The sequence below is a fragment of the Pimephales promelas genome, chromosome 5 (assembly GCF_988280905.1).
Source record: "Pimephales promelas chromosome 5, fPimPro1.hap1.1, whole genome shotgun sequence".
In the NCBI taxonomy this organism is placed as follows: Eukaryota; Metazoa; Chordata; class Actinopteri; order Cypriniformes; family Leuciscidae; genus Pimephales; species Pimephales promelas.
This window is the reverse complement of record NC_142773.1, coordinates 9857540-9878602: the sequence shown is the minus strand read 5'-3', so window position 1 is coordinate 9878602 and position 21063 is coordinate 9857540. Positions and strand designations below refer to the sequence as shown.

The 21063-nt window shown below is 39.5% G+C and overlaps 1 protein-coding gene across 1 annotated transcript; it reads right to left on the bottom strand.

Annotated features, from left to right (window-relative positions):
- Window positions 1-747: 747 nt before the first annotated feature.
- Window positions 748-8579, bottom strand: LOC120486926 (GTPase IMAP family member 7-like). Its single transcript, XM_089131677.1, has 2 exons — window positions 8495-8579; window positions 748-1607 (listed from the first exon to the last, which is right to left on the bottom strand). The coding sequence occupies exons 1-2, from the start codon at window positions 8577-8579 to the stop codon at window positions 763-765; spliced, it is 930 nt and encodes a 309-aa protein (XP_088987803.1). The 3' UTR covers window positions 748-762.
- Between the last annotated feature and the right edge of the window lie 12484 nt (window positions 8580-21063).

Here is a 21063-nt window from a genome sequence, read left to right as displayed (position 1 = left end):
CCCCCCCTTTAAGTACATTTGGAAGTGTACTAAGTGCACTTAAATAAAATGTATTTTAGTGTACTTTTTTCACCTGGGTAGCGCTACCTCATAGCTAAATTATATAATTACACAGAGTTGTTGCATGTGCAAATCTCACAACTATTCTCTTGTTAACTTGACTCAGATCATTCATTGGACCCATCAGTTCAGCAATGCAGGATATTTCTGCTCAAGCTTTAGATAACCGCTGGTGCAGTGACACAATTGTCCAAGAGGGGAACATTAATCAAAGCAAAAGATATATAACAATGTCAAAATGTTTTAATATGTATAACTGTTGCATGTGTTACAGAAAAATCATATTCAATATTCAGACATAAAAAACCCTGAAAAAGACACCAACTATCACAGCATGACTGTTTACATACACATAGTAAGCTAAGCTAAAAGCTAAAGAGTACAATTTTTACAGTGTAAAACCTTCTCATTTTAAAAGCAGATATAGATGGACAAAAAATAAGAGACATTATAAATGCATTTGAACAAGCTTACTCTTTCCACTAAATTTGAAAGTAGAGACAGACTTATTTATAGCTTTGTGAGGGATACAGTACTATCGAAAAAGTCAGGAATTATCTTCACTTTATGGATGTTTCAGCAGAATCAGATCTTAAATTATCAATACCGCTTTTTAAACAAAATAGTTTTAAAACCTCTGCTATTATACTGAGATATCTTAGTGAAGAGCATAAATTGGGATGATACAATAAAACTAAACATTTATTTAAAAGAACTGATGATCTCTTTAATCATCTTTACTAGATTGTGAAAGAAACCATTGTTTTGCTCAGCTTGCATTCTTGCCATTTCCACTTGATTCTTTGCTATTTCTTTTCGCATTTTCTCTAGTTCTTCCCCTTGAAACTGGTACTTTAGAGCCTCTAATTCCCTCTGTCGTTGTTCTTCATTCTCTTTCAGGATCCGTTGTTTCTCTTCCTCAATCGCTCTCTCTGCCTCCTGAAGCATGTCATTAGTGTAATATTCTCCACCATTATCAAGAACCATTTCATCAATATTATACAGCAGCCGCATAACCTGTTCTGAATCCTTATTCTTATTATCAATCGCAAAATATTGTCCTCTACATCTCTTGACAAATTCTCGTAATTCTGGACTACTGCGCACAAATGTTTTAATGTCCTGGCCTTCTAGTTGATCTGCATGAGTAAACACCACTATGGCATAATTTAATGCCTCTTTACCAAATAATCTTTCTATGTATTCTATTGCTTTAGCATTTTCTTCTGTGTATCTTTCCAATTTAATAACAATAAGAAAGGCATGTGGACCAGGAGCAGAATAAGAAATACACATCTTAATTTCTTTCTCTATCTCTTCAGGACTTAAGCTTGTGTCAAAAAGACCAGGAGTGTCAATAATTGAAATTTTTCTTCCATTAATAATCCTCGATTTCTTTTCAGACTCTCGGGTTACAGATGAAGGTGAGAAATGTGATTTGAAGACTTTTTCTCCCAGGATGGTGTTTGCAGTGGCACTTTTCCCAACGCCGGTCTTTCCAACCAGGACAATCCGGAGCTCGCGGAGCTCGCGGAGCTCACTGCGTTCTGTTAACACAAATCACCACATTCTAGGCTTATTATTGAGTTTCTGTTATTTATGACAGATACAATTATTTAATTTGGAATTAAAGCTATGTTTTGTTTATGCATACAAAGCACAAAAACTCATAGGATATTATAGAATATATGAAAATAATGATTTTTACCAATCGCATTTTCTTCGAAAACACAATGAGTGACGGAAGTTTTGGTCTCAATCGTACAAATCTGCAAATAAATGTATACATAATGTGATTGAAAGATATTTAGGTGTGAAATTGTCTGTCTGTGTATACATGTAGGATGGACACACACACACACACACACACACACACACATATGCACACACACTAATTAAAAGTAAATATAAGTGGATTGGGGAATGGAGTTGAAAGTAGATGGTATTTCTCAGTGTTGGGTAAGATACTCTAAAAAGTAATTAATTACTAGTTACTAATTACCTCTTCAACAGTGTAATTAGATTACTGTACTAATTACTCTCTCTAAAAAGTATTTAATTACTTTTAATTACTAATTTCTTTCAAAATCCCATATCAATCTCAACCAGCTGAATAATACAAGGATAGACATGAATCTGTTTTAATTCTTTCAAATAAATACTACAAAAGTGCATGAATTATCCTTAAACAGCCCAAGGTGGAGAAGGTTACATTATAAAAATATACTTTTTAACAACAGACAATACATTTTGATGTTAAACCCACTTTTGTTTTATGTCTGATCTCAAGACATTTCACACTTTTTTCATACATATTTTACAATAATTCATACGAATTTGTACGAGTGTGGTCGTACAATTTAGACACCTCATAAAATGCATATGAATCGCTGTGAGATCGGATTGATCTATTGTCACATCGAGTCAGGAACGAAACAGAGAGTGAATCCAATCGCAAGCTTTTATTAATAACACTAACCGATAATCCAGGGAACTCAGAACAGGACAGAGAAACAGACAGGAACCAAGTAACATTTAAACAACAACCGACAACCAACAACTGAAACACAGGGGTATAAATACACAGACAAACAAGCTAATCAAGCTAACAAGGGGGTGTGGTAAATAAGAAACACCTGTGGACACTGAGCAACATCATAACAAAAGACAAGACACATGGTAGGATCACATGACAAACAAGGAAACACGTGATACACAAAGCAAAACAAAACCCACAACGTGACATAGCCTCCCCCCTATGGGCGGCTCCCGACGCCCCTAGTGTAACACCCAAAACAAAACCCAAAACACAAGTTCAGGAGGGTGGTGACGGAGGTGGTCCTGGGGGAGGGAAGGAGGGCCAAGTCTGTGCAGGGGAACAGGACCAGACTTGGAGCAGACGACCAGGCGAAGGCCAGGGCGGAGCAGGACCAGGCGAAGGCCAGGGCGGAGCAGGACCAGGCGAAGGCCAGGGCGGAGCAGGATCAGGCGACGGCCAGGGCGGAGCAGGACCAGGCGAAGGCCAGGGCGGAGCAGGACCAGGCGAAGGCCAGGGCGGAGCAGGATCAGGCGACGGCCAGGGCGGAGCAGGACCAGGCGAAGGCCAGGGCGGAGCAGGACCAGGCGAAGGCCACGGCGGTGAAGACCCCTCGGGCGGCCACGGCGGTGAAGACCCCTCGGGCGGCCACGGCGGTGAAGACCCCTCGGGCGGCCACGGCGGTGAAGTCCCCTCGGGCGGCCACGGCGGTGAGAGCCCTTCGGGCGGCCACGGCGGTGAGAGCCCTTCGGGCGGCCACGGCGGTGAGAGCCCTTCGGGCGGCCACGGCGGTGAGAGCCCTTCGGGCGGCCGTGGCTGGGACACTGGGCCCCCCCCCAAAAAATATTTGGGTTGAGTCCCCGGGTGAAGGGCAGATGGGGAGTGGATGGTCTCGGGCTGGACGGTCTGGACAGTCTCTGGCTGGACGGTCTGGCCGGTCTCTGGCTGGACGGTCTGGACGGTTTCTGGCTGGACGGGCTGGACGGTCTCTGGCTGGACGGTCTGGCCGGTCTCTGGCTGGACGGGCTGGACGGTCTCTGGCTGGACGGGCTGGACGGTCTCTGGCTGGACGGGCTGGACGGTCTCTGGAGGGCTGGACGGAACCAGCAGTAAAGAGCATACAGTCTCTGGAGAGCTGGACGGAGCCAGCAGTGAAGAGCCTACCGTCTCTGGAGGGCTGGACGGAACCAGCAGTGAAGAGCCTACAGTCTCTGGAGAGCTGGACGGAACCAGCAGTGAAGAGCATACAGTCTCTGGAGGGCTGGACGGAACCAGCAGCGAAGAGCATACAGTCTCTGGAGAGCTGGACGGAACCAGCGGTGAAGAGCATTCAATCTCTGGAGAGCTGGACGGAACCAGCGGTGAAGAGCATTCAGTCTCTGGAGAGCTGGACGGAACCAGCGGTGAAGAGCATTCAATCTCTGGAGAGCTGGACGGAACCAGCGGTGAAGAGCATTCAATCTCTGGAGAGCTGGACGGGACCAGCGGCGAAGAGCATTCAGACTCTGGAGAGCTGGACGGAACCAGCGGCGAAGAGCATTCAGACTCTGGAGAGCTGGACGGAACCAGCGGTGAAGAGCTTTCAATCTCTGGAGAGCTGGACGGAACCAGCGGCGAAGAGCATTCAATCTCTGGAGAGCTGGACGGAACCAGCGGCGAAGAGCATTCAGACTCTGGAGAGCTGGACGGAACCAGCGGTGAAGAGCTTTCAATCTCTGGAGAGCTGGACGGAACCAGTGTTGAAAGCTCGGGCTCGGCAGGGCTGACGGTGAGCGCAGGCTCGGCAGGGCTGACGGTGAGCGCAGGCTCGGCAGGGCTGACGGTGAGCGCAGGCTCGGCAGGGCTGACGGTGAGCGCAGGCTCGGCAGGGCTGACGGTGAGCGCAGGCTCGGCAGGGCTGACGGTGAGCGCAGGCTCGGCAGGGCTGACGGTGAGCGCAGGCTCGGCAGGGCTGACGGTGAGCTTTGGAATGAAACTCTCTTCACAAACGGAGATCGCCTCTCTCCAGTTCAGACCCGAGAGATTGGGGAGCTCCCTCGGGTTGACCTCCTTAGCCCCTAGCTGGTAACACAGCTTAATAGCCTCATCACCGAGAGAGCAGGAGGCAGCGAGAGGAACAAACCCCCAGGTATACTGGAACAAATCACAACTATTCAGGGCCAAGGCCGCGATCTGACCAGCAAACTCCCGGATTTGTGCTGCTGGATTCATTTGCGGTCGGTTGTTCTGTCACATCGAGTCAGGAACGAAACAGAGAGTGAATCCAATCGCAAGCTTTTATTAATAACACTAACCGATAATCCAGGGAACTCAGAACAGGACAGAGAAACAGACAGGAACCAAGTAACATTTAAACAACAACCGACAACCAACAACTGAAACACAGGGGTATAAATACACAGACAAACAAGCTAATCAAGCTAACAAGGGGGTGTGGTAAATAAGAAACACCTGTGGACACTGAGCAACATCATAACAAAAGACAAGACACATGGTAGGATCACATGACAAACAAGGAAACACGTGATACACAAAGCAAAACAAAACCCACAACGTGACATCTATACACAGTATTTACCTCAATTACATCAGAAGTAACTGTAATTAAATTACAGATAAATGAAGAGTAATCCCTTACTTTACATTTTCAAGGGAAAAGTAATTAAATTACAGTAACTAATTACTTAGTAATTAGTTACACCTAACAATATTTCTACTTTCGATGGCAATTAATTTTGGACAATTATATTTAAGTAATACATGATTTACAAAAAAAATAATATTAAAGAAATTATTGCAAAATATTAACTAATGTCCATGTTTTTTAAATAATGTCACTGTTATTGTCACAGTCCTCCGTCTGCACCAGTCTGTCTTGTCTTCAGCACTACACTTCCCAGGATCCTCTCGTCACCCTATCCCGTGTTCACACCCTCATCAGCCACCTGTTCCTCGTCTTGATCATCTGTTTCACCTGTTTTCACCCCATTATGTTTGATTCATCTGTGTATTTAGTTCCCTCAGTTTTACTCAGTCATTGTCGGTCGATGTTTGTTGTTAGCCCGTGTGGCGCCCGTGTTCCTGTGTTCCTGTGTTCCTGTGTTCCTGTGTTCCTGTGTTCCTGTGTTCCTGTGTTCCTGTGTTCCTGTGTTCCTGTCTTCCTGCCTTCCTGCCTGTTTTATATATATTAAAACTGATCTTTACCGATATTCCGGACTCCTCGTTCCTCTGCCTGAACCACACCATGACAGTTACAGTATGGTGAGCAAATGCAATTTTTATATAAAAATCTTATTTTATTTTTTGTTCTCTCTTCAAAATGTATTTTTTATCAAAACATGATCCTGATTTCACTTTTAATATTTGTATTAGCAGTGGAGTGAATTCCGTGACGATTTGTCAGATTATTTAAGACATGCTATTTGATTAAATTAAGATAAGATAAAATAAGATCATAAGATATCCATAATCATTTAAGAAAGAGGTTTGGTCCATTCTCATGTAGGAGCTATTAATAAAGTATAAGTTTGGTCCTTTCTCTGGAGTCTGAAGGAATTGTTAAAGAAACAATTTAATCTGTTCGTCCTGAAGGATTACAAATAAACTAAAACCATTTTTCGTGTTCATCAGCTTTAAAATTTGTCACGCACAGAAACCTTGCACACTGAGTCCAATGCGTATTTATTAAACCTTTGCGGAAAAAAACGCACAAAAATACCAAATGGATTTCGCTGCCGAGATTCTTGTATCTATTTCAAAACCTTCCTATTTGTTTTGACAAAGTCTTTTTTCAAAACATTAGACTCAATTATCCTGCCTTTTATCTGGGGTTTTAAAGCTCACAGAATATCAAAAATACATCTACAGAAACCAAGGGATAAGGGCGGGCTAGGGTTACCTTGCTTCCTACATTATTATTGGGCAGCGAATGCGAGGGCCCTTGTTTATTGGCAGGGGGATTATAAAACAGAAATTTCAACTGACACGCCCCCCTGGGTTTCCATTGAAAAAAACGGTGTTAAAAATAGTTCACTTCCAGCACTTCTCTTTACAAACACCATATTGCCTACATCTGTTAAGGTGGATAATTTTATTGTCTCAAACTGTTTGAAGATATTGCGTCAAATTAAGAAAGTTTGCAGACTACCCAACACTGCTATTTTCGCACCTGTATATCGAAATCACGCATTTCCCCCTTCTTTATCAGATGCAACATTTAATATGTGGAGGCTAAATGGTATTGTTACCTTGGAGGATTTGTACATTAATAAAAATTTTGCTTCTTTTTCTCAATTAAAAGAGAAGTTTTCTCTACCCGCAACACACTTTTTTCGACATTTAAAGATAAGAAATTATGTACGCCACGCAGTGCCTAATTTTGAATCTATGCCAGAGGAAAAGAGGATTTATAAACTGTTGTTGGGATCGCCTGTTTCCAAAAATTTGATTTCAAATTTTGTTACTGTGTTTTCTGAAGAAATCAGTTGTTCTACACATTCCTTAAAAAATGCTTGGGAGGAGGAACTGGGTATTCAGATTGGGGCTGAAGTGTGGGAGGAAAGCCTTAGCAGGGTTCGTTCTTGTTCTATTAACTCCAGACATCAGTTAATTCAATTTAAGGTGATGCATAGACTGCACTATTCAAAATCTAAATAACACAGAATTTTCCCCACTATTTCTCCTACATGTGACCGTTGTAAATCTGCAGAAGGCTCTCTTACCCATCTCTTTTGGACATGCCCTAAGCTTTACGAGTTTTGGTGTAAGGTCTTTAAGTGGTTCTCTGACATGTATGGTTTTGTGCTTAACCCTGATCCAGAGATTGCATTATTTGGATATTCTCTCTCTTTGTCAGACCATAGTGTCTCTGTACAAAGCACTATTATTTATGGAATGATTATTGCCAAGAGCATCATTCTAAGACTCTGGAAATCAGATACTGTTCCTCAGTTCAAGACCTGGTTGACTCAACTCACTGGAATACTCCACATGGAGAGAGTACGGTATGGAATTATGAGTAACCTTGATAAATTTTACAACATATGGCAACTATTTCTGGATCATCTTACCCAGTTCAACGCAGACTCTGATCAGTAACGTCTGCTCTGCCCTCCACTCAATTTTTTTATTGTGCTCCCTTACTGAAACTGTATATGTCCTGGTTGCTTTTATTTATCAGTTGATTCCTTTTTATTAGTTTTTTTTCTATTTTAATTCTATATTATTGTTATTAATGGTGGATGATATTAATAATTATTCATTCTGTTGTTTCTGCTGATATTATCATTCATTGAGTTGTATACATCTAAATGTATTTTGTTTTCTTTTGCTTTTTTGTAAAATTTAAAATCCTAATAAAAATACTTATTAAAAAAAAACAAATGGATTCATCAAGCAGTGAGGATGATTTTGTTGCCCTCTCTCTTATTGAAAAGAGAAGCAAAAGAAAATATTGGGTCCATCCAATCCTGAAATTGCGCCGAGAGGAAGGAGAGTTCCACCTCCTTTCAAGGAGTTGCGAATTTATCCCGAGCAATTCAAAATTTACCTCAGAATGTCAGTGGGACAGTTTGATACTTTGGTAGTGATTCTGGAGCCACATATTAAAAACAAGACCACCAATTTCCCTGAACCAATCGATCCTGAACAGAGACTGGCAGTATGTCTAAGGTGGACACACACACACACACACGCGGCCCGGTGGAAACGGCGGCGTTTTCTAGGGATGGCAGGGTACTACAGAACTTTCTGTAAAAATTTCTCCACTGTGGCTCGTCCTTTAACGGATCTGCTTAGCCCTGTAAAAACTTTTAGCTGGTCTTTGGAAAGTCAACAAGCTTTTGAGAATATTAAGGCATTGCTGTGTAGTGCACCGGTGTTGTCTGCGCCTAATTTCACGGTGCCGTTTAAGCTTGAGGTTGACGCGAGTGCGTACGGCGCGGGTGCAGTACTTCTCCAGGAGAGTGCAGATGGAGTCGATCATCCCATTTGTTACTTTTCAAAGAAATTCAATAAGCATCAAATCAACTACTCAACTATTGAGAAGGAGGCATTAGCTTTGCTGTTGGCACTCCAGAATTTTGAAGTATATGTGGGATCTACGGCATATCCAGTGATTGTTTACACCGATCATAATCCCCTGACCTTTCTGTGCCGAATGTATAACCAGAATCAAAGGTTAATGAGGTGGGCTTTAATTGTCCAAAATTATAACATCGAAATTCGGCATAAACGAGGCTCGGAGAACGTAGTAGCTGATGCGCTTTCAAGAGTTGGAGAAGGTGTATGAATGTTGATATTGTTGAATTTTTTTTTTTCTCCCCTTCCTTGCGGAATTTGTAACAAACATCATGTTTGTTTTTTTTAGGGTGGGGATGTTACGTTCTCCGAGGATATGTGTTTCTTTTGTTGTTGTTTTGCTTTCACTTTCTCCGCTATCACCTCTCAGGGCGGTGCTACTGGCTGTCTGTCATCATTGGGACGTGGAACGGGATGGGCGTCCTTATAAAAGACTGACGTGGACCGGAAGAGAGAGAGAGAGAGAGAGAGAGGGAGCTGTTGCTCTTTGTTTCGGGTCACGCCGTGATATTGGCGTGCCTCATTTGTTTTCTTTTGTTTTGTTTTTGTTACTGAAGGTTAATACCTTGGAGTACATATTTTGTTTGTTTATTTTGTATTACGTTAAGAACTTGAGTTATTATGTTTCTTCTTTTTTTTTTTACTATTTATCTTGTTTTGTGTCCGGCCCGGGAGTAGTAGTCAGGAAAGCATGTCACGTGACTTCCATCACAACACCTAGGGAAGCACGCTGTTAGAACACCAGGTAAGGAGCGGGTGCTATCTGTGTATGTTTAAGTTTTATGTAGAGTAGGGTAGCGAGGGCGTGTTGAGCGCCGTCGATTTTGTTTTCCTTTTTCTTTGATGTTGTAGTTTAGTGGGGATGGGAAGTTAGAATGGGATTTTTGTTTTGATTATTTCTTTGCTTTAAGCCCCGCTTAGACTCCTACTCCCTGGGTACGGCAATTGTATTATTCTCTCCCTCTCATTTGTGCACCTGGTGGTCATGAATAAATACCTTCATTTATATGATTCAAACCTCCTTGTGTTATCGTGGTATTTCGCTCCAGCATCATAATAGCGTAACTAAGGCTAACTAATTCTGGGACATATTATTTAAAAGGAAAAAAATACTTTATGTTGTGTCCTTTCATCCCCTGGCCTGAGTCGTTTTAGGGACGTAACAGCTGGGCAGACAGAACAGCTGTATAGGCTACAGGTTATATATTGTAGGCTACCCAAATAATACATTAGTTATCGAATTGGCTGCTCAATCACACCTTAATCGATCCGAAATTTCGGGGAGGTTAATTCGATCGAGAGAACATATAAACACTTGATCGAATTGAAAACCGAAACTGAAGGGACTGCGCATGTGGAACGATGTGTGGAACGAGCTACCCCCGGCCCTGAATTATAAAAAAAAAACCTCTCAAAATGCTGGCTGTAGATGCGAAAAACGCAGAAAAACCCGATCCAGTTAATTTTATGACAGACGAAAGTTTCGGAGGCGGTGTGCAAGCGTGATTGACATAACGTGAGGTCGAATTTTTTTTTTTTTAACGTGCAAAAATTTTGGATGCGAATTTCGGACTCGGTGTGCAATGGCCTTTAATGTGAACTTGAGGGACAAGTAACAAAAGAGGATAACTGAAAGTGTTGAAAACAGGGTAGGTGAGTATCAAGAAAACATTGAGGCTGGATGGGAAGCTGTACGAACATTCTTGTTTGAACTGAAACCTGCAGAGGTTAATTGGGCTTAAATTACCTCATGTATGCAGAAGTGTTGAAGAGTTTGAAGAACGCTTCAGACGAATTTGGTTGGAACATGCTGGTTCAAGACAATGTCATACAACAACAGGACAATGTCGAATGGGCATATCGAAAAAGAAGATAATAGACAGTCAAAAACTCAAGGAAGATGCAGGTACTGCAACAAAGAAGGACACTGGGTCTGTGATTGTAAGCTGAGTTTAAAACATCAGAGTGATGAGGACAACCTTTTGAGATGGTTTCAACAGTTGACAGACAAACAAAATCAGACTCTGCTGAAAGCTGTTGAGCTGCAGGGAAACTGAAAAGCCTCTCTCTGCAGCACAAACTTGTGACATCTCATCCGACAACTGATGGACTGTGTATGCAAAAATGACAAATTAAGACACCTGTCCTGGTCGAAGGTGCTGCTATACAAGCCATAAAGGAGAGAGGTGCACATACAGCGGCATTAAGACAACTTAGGTTTTTTTTTGGTATTTCCTGGAGACGATTTTGCACGTTTGGGTCATGCTTGGCAATTAAGCTAAACAGTTCCAAAAAATTGCTCCTATTTAAGGCCTTTTCAGTTTCCCTGTGGCTACGCAAAGCAATGCCTTGTTTTGCACAGAACATAACAATATCAATGACCACTTTTACATGTTCACGTTTTTTCTCCACAAACGTGCGGTCATCTCGAAACAGCTGGTTTAAAACAGTACCCTGGGTTTTACGGGTTGCTTTACAGTTTTTTTCAGTCGCTAACAAGCATTTGTCCAAACAGTTGTCACATTTTCAGAACTCTAAACACAATTAGCACAACATCGATCTTTTGTGGCCATACCATTCACACATTTCATGTTGTTTTCACACAATATGCAGTCAGTGAACACATTTCCACAATGCTTACATTTTCTTAACAGACAAGCTATACCTCCCAACAAAATTATGGATTGTTTTTGTAGTGTTTACAAATGTTAACACACACCATCCCAAAATAGCAAAAACAATATTCCAAACCTTAGATACAGTATAAAAACCTCTGCTTCTGCAATAGTATCAGTTCAAAAACAATATCTCAAGCTGATAATAAACAAACAATTGAATAATTGACCCACAGCTTATTTATGTTGGGTAAATTGGGCCAACCACAGCTGTTTTCAGTCTGGCTTAGATTCAGTGGCGGGGATTTTTTTTTCTATTACATTGACTCTTATACAGTAAAAGGAGGCCTTTACAGTAAAGAGTAATGTTTTTGGAAACAGAAAAAGATAAACACTGTAATGTCTGGATGAGGAAGAGTAAGAGCAAGGGGCCCAGGGAGAAGAGCAGGCCCAGTGACAAATACAGTGAGAGATGCAGTGAGAGGCCCAGTGAGAGATCCAGTAAGAGATCCAGTGAGAGGTGCAGTGAGAGATGCAGTGAGAGGTGCAGTGAGAGATGCAGTGAGAGGTGCAGTGAGAAATCCAGTGAGAGATGCAGTGAGAGGCCCAGTGAGAGATGCAGTGAGAGATGCAGTGAGAGGCCCAGTGAGAGATGCAGTGAGAGGTGCAGTGAGAGATGCAGTGAGAGGTGCAGTGAGAGGTGCAGTGAGAGATGCAGTGAGAGGTGGATTGCATGTTTTTCCTGCAAATACCTGTAAAACTGAAACATCAAAGTATATGCAGTTTTTGTAATGTCAACAATAGCCAGTATTTTGAAACCTGGTGCACTTTGATTGACTGCATGTACCTTGTGAAGTGAAAACAAGTGTTATTCTTTGACAGAATAATTTCATTTTGAGTAATATTTCCAGTTTTTTGGTAAAGTTAGTGTGTGCAGAGATAGATGTGTTCTTTTTTGAAATGAAGAGTTAGTGTATATTTAACAAAATGTGTTTTTGAGAAGAAAATGATCCATTTGGCCAATTGTGTTTTGTAGGTGTGAGTCTGTGTTAAGAGTTTAGAAAAAGTATCTGAAGTATGGGTAAGCGCTTGTTAGAAATTGAAAAAAACTGTAAATGCCTCATATTTACAAATGGAAAGGGAATGAGATTTGCTGGCTTGGTGTCTGATGCATGACCTGCGGAGGTGTTTCCAGTCTGTGAATCCATCGCAAATGAATGCTTTTTTTCTGCGCATGGATCAGGAAAATGCTGACATGCTTTGCAAAACACAGCATTTTTTTGTTGAATTATATTCAAGCCATGTGAATTCACTGTACCATTTTGGGGAAAAGCAACGATTCTTTCCAGCAAACTCAGTGTAAGGAAATGTGGTCAGCACTGGTTGTGAAGGGGGTTCATCAAGTGCAGACAAATCATTTGCCATTGTGCCGATCTGTGTGGAAGTCTCACCTCCTGTGATGGTCGTTCGGTTTCTGTGTCCTCCTGAGAAGCCTCAGGTGCCGCTTCACTACTCGCTATCGCTTCACTCGCTGTCGCCGAAGAACAGTCTGATGTGGATGGCACATTTTCTTCAAGTTGATCTTTCTGTTCTTTTTTAAAAGTGTAATATTGTACTTTGAGTTTGCGCGCCTGCCATTGTCACGGCATATTAACTCTCACGCAAAGATGAAGATGACAGCGTACGTTACGCGCAACATGTTATATAAACAAATCAAGTTTGAAAATAAGCCGCATTTTACCGTGCAGCATTTTGATTGGTCAATCCTAATAAAACAAATTTTTTTTAAGTAATCAGAAATCTGAGGGGACCGGACATGTAAATGAGGGGGCCTAGGCCCACCCAGGCCCCCTCGTGGCTACGCCACTGCTTTAGGATCTCATGGTAACTGATGAAGCAGTTCAGGTGCAGAGAAAAGATGAGTGAACCAAAGTGAGCCATTGGGATTTGAAACATCTGCCTAGAAATTAAGGATATATGGCAGTAGTGTTTATCAGAGTCCAGATATGGCGGGACTTTGGATTTTTAGCCTCTGGCTTGTCGCCTGAGGACGAAGACATAAACATACAGCCATGGATAAACACAGTAGTGTCCTGCCAATATTAAATAGGGACAGTTTTTAAGGCAGTTATGAACTATGTGTTTAAAATATTTTCCTTGGCAAAGATACGTTCCCCGTTTCTCTTTTGTGTAATTGCGGATGTTCCAGAGGACGAGCAAACACATCCAGCGTTTAGACCGTACTGCACTGGCCAACTAGATGAAAACTCATGAATATACACAGAACAAAACTGAAACGGTCACCAGGTGGAGTACCCTTGAGAGTCACCAGAGAGCACTCCACACCAGATGTTCATGTTTCACTCACAACTACATTTCCCATAACTCACTGCCCGGACTCATCAGCACTCATCTCATTCACCTGTTTCTCATTATCTTGTTTAGTTTACACCATATATACTTTGTGTTCACATTCACTGTTTGCGAAGTCTTGTTGTACTGTGTGTCTGCATTTCTGAGCGTGGTCCCGTCTTTGGTTTTCTTTGTGTGACTTTGGATTGGTCTTGGACTCTGATTATTGCTGCCTGCCCTGACTTTTGCCTGTTTCTTGGATTCCCTTTGTTTATTCTCCATTGTCCTGTCTGCTAATTCTTGATCCTACCTGTACGACTATTCTAAAATAAAGCTGCATTTGGATCTTCATCTCCACGTCTTGGAGCAGTTCATTACAGAAACACTATCTGACATTTCCTCCATACATACATTTTTTGGTGTTTCCAACTCCAAAATAAAAGCTTCCAGAGGATTCAAGCATTCAAGTGGATAGGGTTAACTAACCCTAACCTTCTATAGTCTGCCTAGAGTTAAAGAGAAGAGTGCAAAAAATGGATGAAAGAAGGCATTTGTGGTTGAGAGAGGAATAGCATCTGAGCTAAAATGATGTCCGCACTGTGTATCACAACAGTTCAGATCCGATTTGTATGTTCATGCAGCTCTTTGGCAATATGGCAATGATGTTGTGTTGAGGGGGTGTGCATTTGCAATAGAGATGCTGTACTATCTAAATTTTACAACAAGGGAATGTGTAGCCGGCGCGCTGGGCTCCTGCGTCTCAAGCTCCAGAACTGAAGCACTTTGCAACAAACCTTGTTTTGGCATCGACTTTCAGCATGTTCTCTACAAACAACGTCTGACGTTTACATTTTAAGTGCCGTGAGAAAGTCAGATCATTCAGACTCAACCGGATTTCCTGAAATGTGATTTAAATGAGATTTCAAACCACATATGGATGTAGCTTGAAACGGATTTAATGTGCATTTTTTGGGCTGACAATCTGAACGTAGTGTATGTCAGGATAATAAATAGAAGGAAGAATAGCACTAAGGGCTAGAGAAACAAGCTCGTTTAAATCTTTACCACATATTAACTTTAGTTCATAAAAATTAGGCGCTCTTTCCTGCTTACTAAGTCCTTCTCTATATGATTTCACAGCTTCCATGTGTTTTTCCCACAGCTTAGACATTAATTAGTGTAATAATATGTTCAGTTGTACATCAACAGTGCAATCCATGCTGTTGTTTACATCCAAGTTTCTCCAATATGGCTGCGCATTCGGGTAACTGAACAAATCGCGACGTAGGTGCAAACCCTCTATATTGGCCATATATATTGGTTTTTCATAGGCCTCTGTGACCAGACTGTAAATCTAATGCACTGAGAAAGGCCTTCTGGATGCAGATGTGTATGTAGAGATAGTATAGCCTATATAGTATAGTAGTATAACAAGTCCATATGTGGTTTTTCCGGCCATGTATTTTTCTATATTATGTAATTTAGCCTATATTCCTATTGGCTAAAGCCAAAGACTCCCCTCATATTCTTACCGTATATTCTATAACCCAGATATTAAAAGCTGAGCTTATGCCTCCCCAGTGCTGGCTTATTGTTCATTCAACTGCTAATAAAGACCGGAATGAATGGCACATCTTGTTGGAACCTTAATTTTTAACTATATATATATATATATATATATATATATATATATATATATATACATACAGGGCCACTGGAAGTAATTGTGAACAGGGGGTGCTGTGATTTTTTTTTTTTACAAAAAAACTGAGCCTGTAGGCCTATTCAAAATACATTTTAAAAAATAAATACATTGAGATTCACTACTTTATTGTCATATACACTTCAGTGTACACAGCTAGGGTCTCAGTAGCAGAATAACTGCGCTATTAATCAGAAGCAGAATCAGAAATACTTTAATAATCCCAGGGGGGAATTACTTCCGTTACAACGCAAATATAGACTACATACAACATATTTACATAAACATATTATAACAACATAATATTAATTAAACTTCACAATAACCCTACAATGCAATCGATTCGGTCAACTGGCATGAACTTGAGTCAACTGCACGTTTATGTCACACGCAACACTATTAGCTCCAAAATCATTTTACGCACACCACAAGGAAATAGTGTCTGACTATTTAAGCATGTTATTAAACAGTTCTCCACACCCATTACACAAAGAACACACGCACAAAATAACACTTTCTGTCTCCATCTCCAACCTTTTTACAAATTTGAATTTTTACACAAATCAAAAGGAAATAATTTCCAACTATTTACATGTTATTTAACAGTTCTCCACATCCATTACGCAAAGAAAACACAATCAAAATGACACTCTCCATCTCTTCTTCTTCTTCTTTTTTATTGGCGGTTGGCAAACAACTTTTAGGTGTGCATTACCGCCACCTTCTGATATGGAGTGTGGATCAAAATGGCTTTTACTCACTGCCCTTTAAATAAATATATAAATACATAAAACCATAATAACACCAATAAATAACTTTAATAAATATTCATTAACATCTTTAATATTCATACATTATCAATAAATACAATTTTCTAAGACAACAAAATTTATATCCTTCTACTAAGACCTGTTTTATTCAAAAAGACAAATATGGCTCTATATCCTACTGAATTCATTTGTAATAATTCCTTCAAATCCAATCTAATTTTTTCTTTTCTCAACCAGTTTCTCAGCCTCATCCTTTCCTCATTATACTTTTGACAATAAATAATAACATGCTCTACTGTTTCATTGATATTACAGACCTCACACATCCCAGTTTCATGTTTGCCTAATAACTTCAGTGTACTATTCAATCCAGTATGCCCAAATCTCATTCTTGAAATAATGTCCTCTTCCCTTTTATTCCTATTATTTTCCCTCATACCTCCTACCCTCTTCTGGATACTGCATACGTTCTTGCTTTTGTTTCTTTATTCCACTCCTCTTGCCACTTCTTCTTCATTTCTTCTTTGATTATGCTTTTAACTTCTGCCTTACTATAACTTATTACCATATCTGTTTCTGATTTTTTGGTTGCATTTTTGGCATATTTGTCTGCAATTTCATTTCCTTCTACTCCTATATGGGCTGGAATCCAAATGAATTTTATTATTACTCCTACTTTATTAATTCTATAAACCGCTTGGGCTATTTCCAACAAAATATCCTGTCTTGTTTCTGATTTCATGTTCTTAATACTGATTAATGCACTACTTGAATCTGACCCTATTAACACTTCCCTTGGCCTACTAATTTCAACCCACTCAAGGGCCAGCATTTCTCCTGTATACACTGACATTTTATCATTTATTCTCTTATTTAACATAACATTAACTTCTGGTATAATAAACGCAGCTCCTACTCTATTACCTTCTGTTTTTGATGCATCTGTATATATCTTCATAAACCTAGAATAATTCTCCTCTATGTATTTACTAACCTGACAGCTAGTGTTAATTTCGTTAACGAAAACTAAACGAAAATATTTTCGTCAACGCACATTTTTCACCGAACGAAAACTAGACGAGACGAGACTAAAATCCCCACTAATAAACAACAACTGGGAGTAAATCAGAAATAATTTTCGTAGACTAATAAAGACGAGACGAAAATGCAGTTCGGTAAATAAAGACTGGGCTAAAATCTATGGACATTTTAGTTCACGAACAAAGACGAGACGAAAATTACATATTATTATATGATATGGTTTTGTCAAATACTGTCTCCTCCTCCGCCTCCTCCTCGTCAGCTCTTCCGCCACACACCCACTTTCAAACCTGGAGCGGGCGGGCACAGTCAGTCAGAGTAGCCTACACAACACGGAGCAGACAGGAGCTGGATTCACGGTGAGGCGGCGGCGACAGGTTAAAAGTAAAACATGCTTTGCACGGGGCTCGTGAGAAAGAAGAGACGTGATATATGGACACATTTTGTTACAATGATAAACTAACTAATGATGGCTAACTTTCATAGCATTTAGTATCCAGGCTGGCTATGTTACGTTAGCTTCTTAGCACGTAGCGACCGTAGCCACTTGTTGATAGAATTGTATGTGAAGTTAAATTTATGCTAACTTAGATATGTTATACTGGCCGGGCAACTATAGTTTCAGTTAAATTTGATTAAAGCAGACAGACGCTTTAAAAAGATTTCATACGTTCTAGCAAGCTATGCCTTGTTTTACCTTAAATACTGTACCTTTATATACCATGTGAACCAAGTTAGCTGGCAGGAAAGCACTTTTGTTGTATCAGTTGGAGTTGTTTTTGTTTTTTTTTTTCACAACATTGACCTCAAATCTATTTATTTTTTTATTCTATGTGAACTAGCTTTAAACAGCCAGCACTTGTGTTAAGTTCATAATACTATTTATTTTATTTATTTGTTTCCTTTGTCAGGTGTATTTTATTTGTTTTAATGCAAGCATTTGTGTTTGTGTCTTTGAACCTTAACAATGTTCAAAATAAATATGAAAATATTGTCAGTACATCTTCCATGTCTGCATGTGTTCCTTAAAATTGTGTTTTCAAAAAGATGAGAGAAAATGTTGAAATGTGAAATAATTTTAGGAAATGTTTATGTTTGTAAATGTAAATGTTTCCCATATTATCTGCTGACAACAAAGTAAAAGGTTAAAATGATGTCCTGACTAAAACTAGACTAAAATGTTGACAGTTTTTTTTTTTGGAGTAAAACTAAACGAATAAAATTATGTTTTCTTGGACTAAAATAAAGACTAAAATGCTCGACTTATAGTCGACTAAAACTAGACTAAATAAAAATGGGATGATGTCGACTAAATGTGATAAAAACTAACAAGCGATGCTGAAACTGGACTAAAACTGAAACTAAATTTAAAAATGGCTGGTAAAATTAACACTACTGACAGCTATTACTTCTATTCTCTTTTTTCCACTCTAAAAGGTGCAGATCTACCTCCATCTCCCCTAATAGCCAAGGTGGAACATTAGATAATGGCACAATTGGACTTACCACCATATCTCCTATCCCTATCTCATCGACTGCATCCCTTATAATCCATCCAAAACTCTTAATCTGTCGTCTTTCCTTTTCTTGACATGGTTGTAACACCTTCTGAGTCGGGTGAATTTCCTTATGCCCTTTTAAATTTGCCCAGTATGTTAATGCTATCTGATTTCTTCTAATCTCCAATGGCATCTCATTCATTTCTACTTGTAAAGCCGCTACTGGGGTTGTTTTAAAAGCACCACAACAGTCTTAACGCCTGACTTTGAATTACATCCAACTTTTTTAGTAAAGTGCTTGAAGCAGACTGATAAACTGTACATCCATAATCTATAACTGCCCTAATTAATCCAATATAAACTACTTTCAAATAGTTACTTGCTCCCCACTCTCTACCTCTCAGACATCTTACTACATTCAATATTCTTTTACATTTCTCAACAACTTTCTCAATATGTATTTTCCAGATAAGTTTTCTATCAAACCATATCCCGAGATATTTAAAACATTCCACTCTTTCTAGATTTTTGTTATAAAGTTTAAGTTGAAACTGTTCTTGATTTATCCTTCGAGAAAAACAGATTACTTTGGTCTTTGCCACTGAAAACCTAAAACCCCATTCCATTCCCCAATTCTCTACCTTACCAATTGCCTCTTGCATTTTCCTTACTATATAATCTATATTCCTTCCCTTTTTCCACATCACACCATCATCTGCAAATAAAGCAACACTTATAGATCTATCAACTTTACTAAACACTTCATTTATCATAATTGAAAACAAAACTGGACTAACTATACTCCCTTGAGGAGTTCCATTTTCCACTAAATACTTTGTACTCAATTCTGTCCCTATTCTTACTGCGATCCACCTATCCGTTAGAAAATTTTTGATCCAACTATACATTCTCCCTCTTATTCCCAATTGATAAATCTTGATCATAAGTCCTTGTTTCCACAACATGTCGTAGGCCTTCTCAACATCAAAAAATGCAGATAATACACTTTCTTTATTAACTTGAGCTTTTCTAATTTCATTCTCTAAACATATAGCTGGATCTATTGTGCTTCGTCCTTTTCTAAACCCACTCTGGTAAACCTTTATCAATTCCATTTTCTCCAAATAATACTTTAATCTTTCATTTATCATTTTTTCCATAATTTTCCCTACATGTGAAGTTAAAGCAATAGGTCTATAACTTTCTGCCAAACTTGGGTCCTTACCTGGTTAACATATAGGAACAATAATTGATTCTTTCCATTGTTTTGGCAAACAACCTACTTCCCATACCTTATTATATAACTTTAATAGCGTTTCTTTACTCTCAGCACTTAGATTTTTTATCATACAATAACTTATTTGATCATTCCCTTGCGCTGTTTTTCCTGATTTTCTTAACACTTTATTCAACTCATCCTTTGTAAACATCACATTTATGGTACTTCCATTGTCCTCACCATCCGGTATTACTTCAACACTATCTCTTATTGTTCTCTCCCTCTGTATCGTTTCCTCATTACTCAAATTACTATTACTATGTATTTTAACAAATGTCCTTGCCAGCAACTCTGCTTTACCTTTGCTCTCTAATATTACTTTTTCTCCTTCTTTCATTATAGGATACCCATATTCTCTTTTATTTCCTGACATTTTCTTAATCATACCCCACACTTTATCTAACGGTGTACTTCTTCCTAGAGATTCACAATACTTCCCCCAAAAGTTTTTCTTAACTCCCTTTATTGTCTTCCTTACTACAGCCTGCTTCCTCTTATAGTAAATTAAATTCTGGAAGTTATGTGTTCTTTTCAGAATTTTAAATGCTTTATTTCTATCTTTAATTACCTTTGTACATTCTTGTGTCCACCACGGAACGATTCTTTTTCTACTACTGCCTCCTCTTTTTGGTATCGACTCTTTTGCTGCACCTAAAATAATACTACTTATTTCTTCATTAAGATCATCAACTCCCTGATTTATACAAACCTCCTTTAATTTTTCTTTAGACAACATTCTAAATTTGTCCCAATCTGCTTCCTCAAATTTCCACCTAGTTACTCTCTCTTCCTTTTGCACACTCCTTTCTATTCCAATTTCTATGTATATAGGAAAATGATCGCTCCCTATAGTACTTTCCTTATTTACTTCCCAACTACTTATCCCTACCAAAGACTGGGACACCAACGTAAGATCTATTGCAGTCTCTATACCCTTACTTAAATTTATTCTTGTACCAGATCCATCATTTAGACATACTAATTCTTTTTCATCCAATATTTCTTCCAAAATTTCTCCATTAAAATCTTCTTTTTCACCCCATACCTTACTATGTGCATTAAAATCCCCGCACCAAATAATTTTTCATCTCCACTCCTCCAGTATTGATTCTAGTTGTACTCTCTCTATTT

Bases quoted from the DNA above. Each gene is read 5' to 3' on its own strand.
- LOC120486926 (XM_089131677.1), bottom strand. From the start codon at position 8,579: ATGATCGACTCCATCTGCACTCTCCTGGAGAAGTACTGCACCCGCGCC. The intron at 1,608-8,494 runs GTGAAATTAGGC...TTGTGTTAACAG, and splicing joins CCTCAAGCTTAAACGGCACC to AACGCAGTGAGCTCCGCGAG.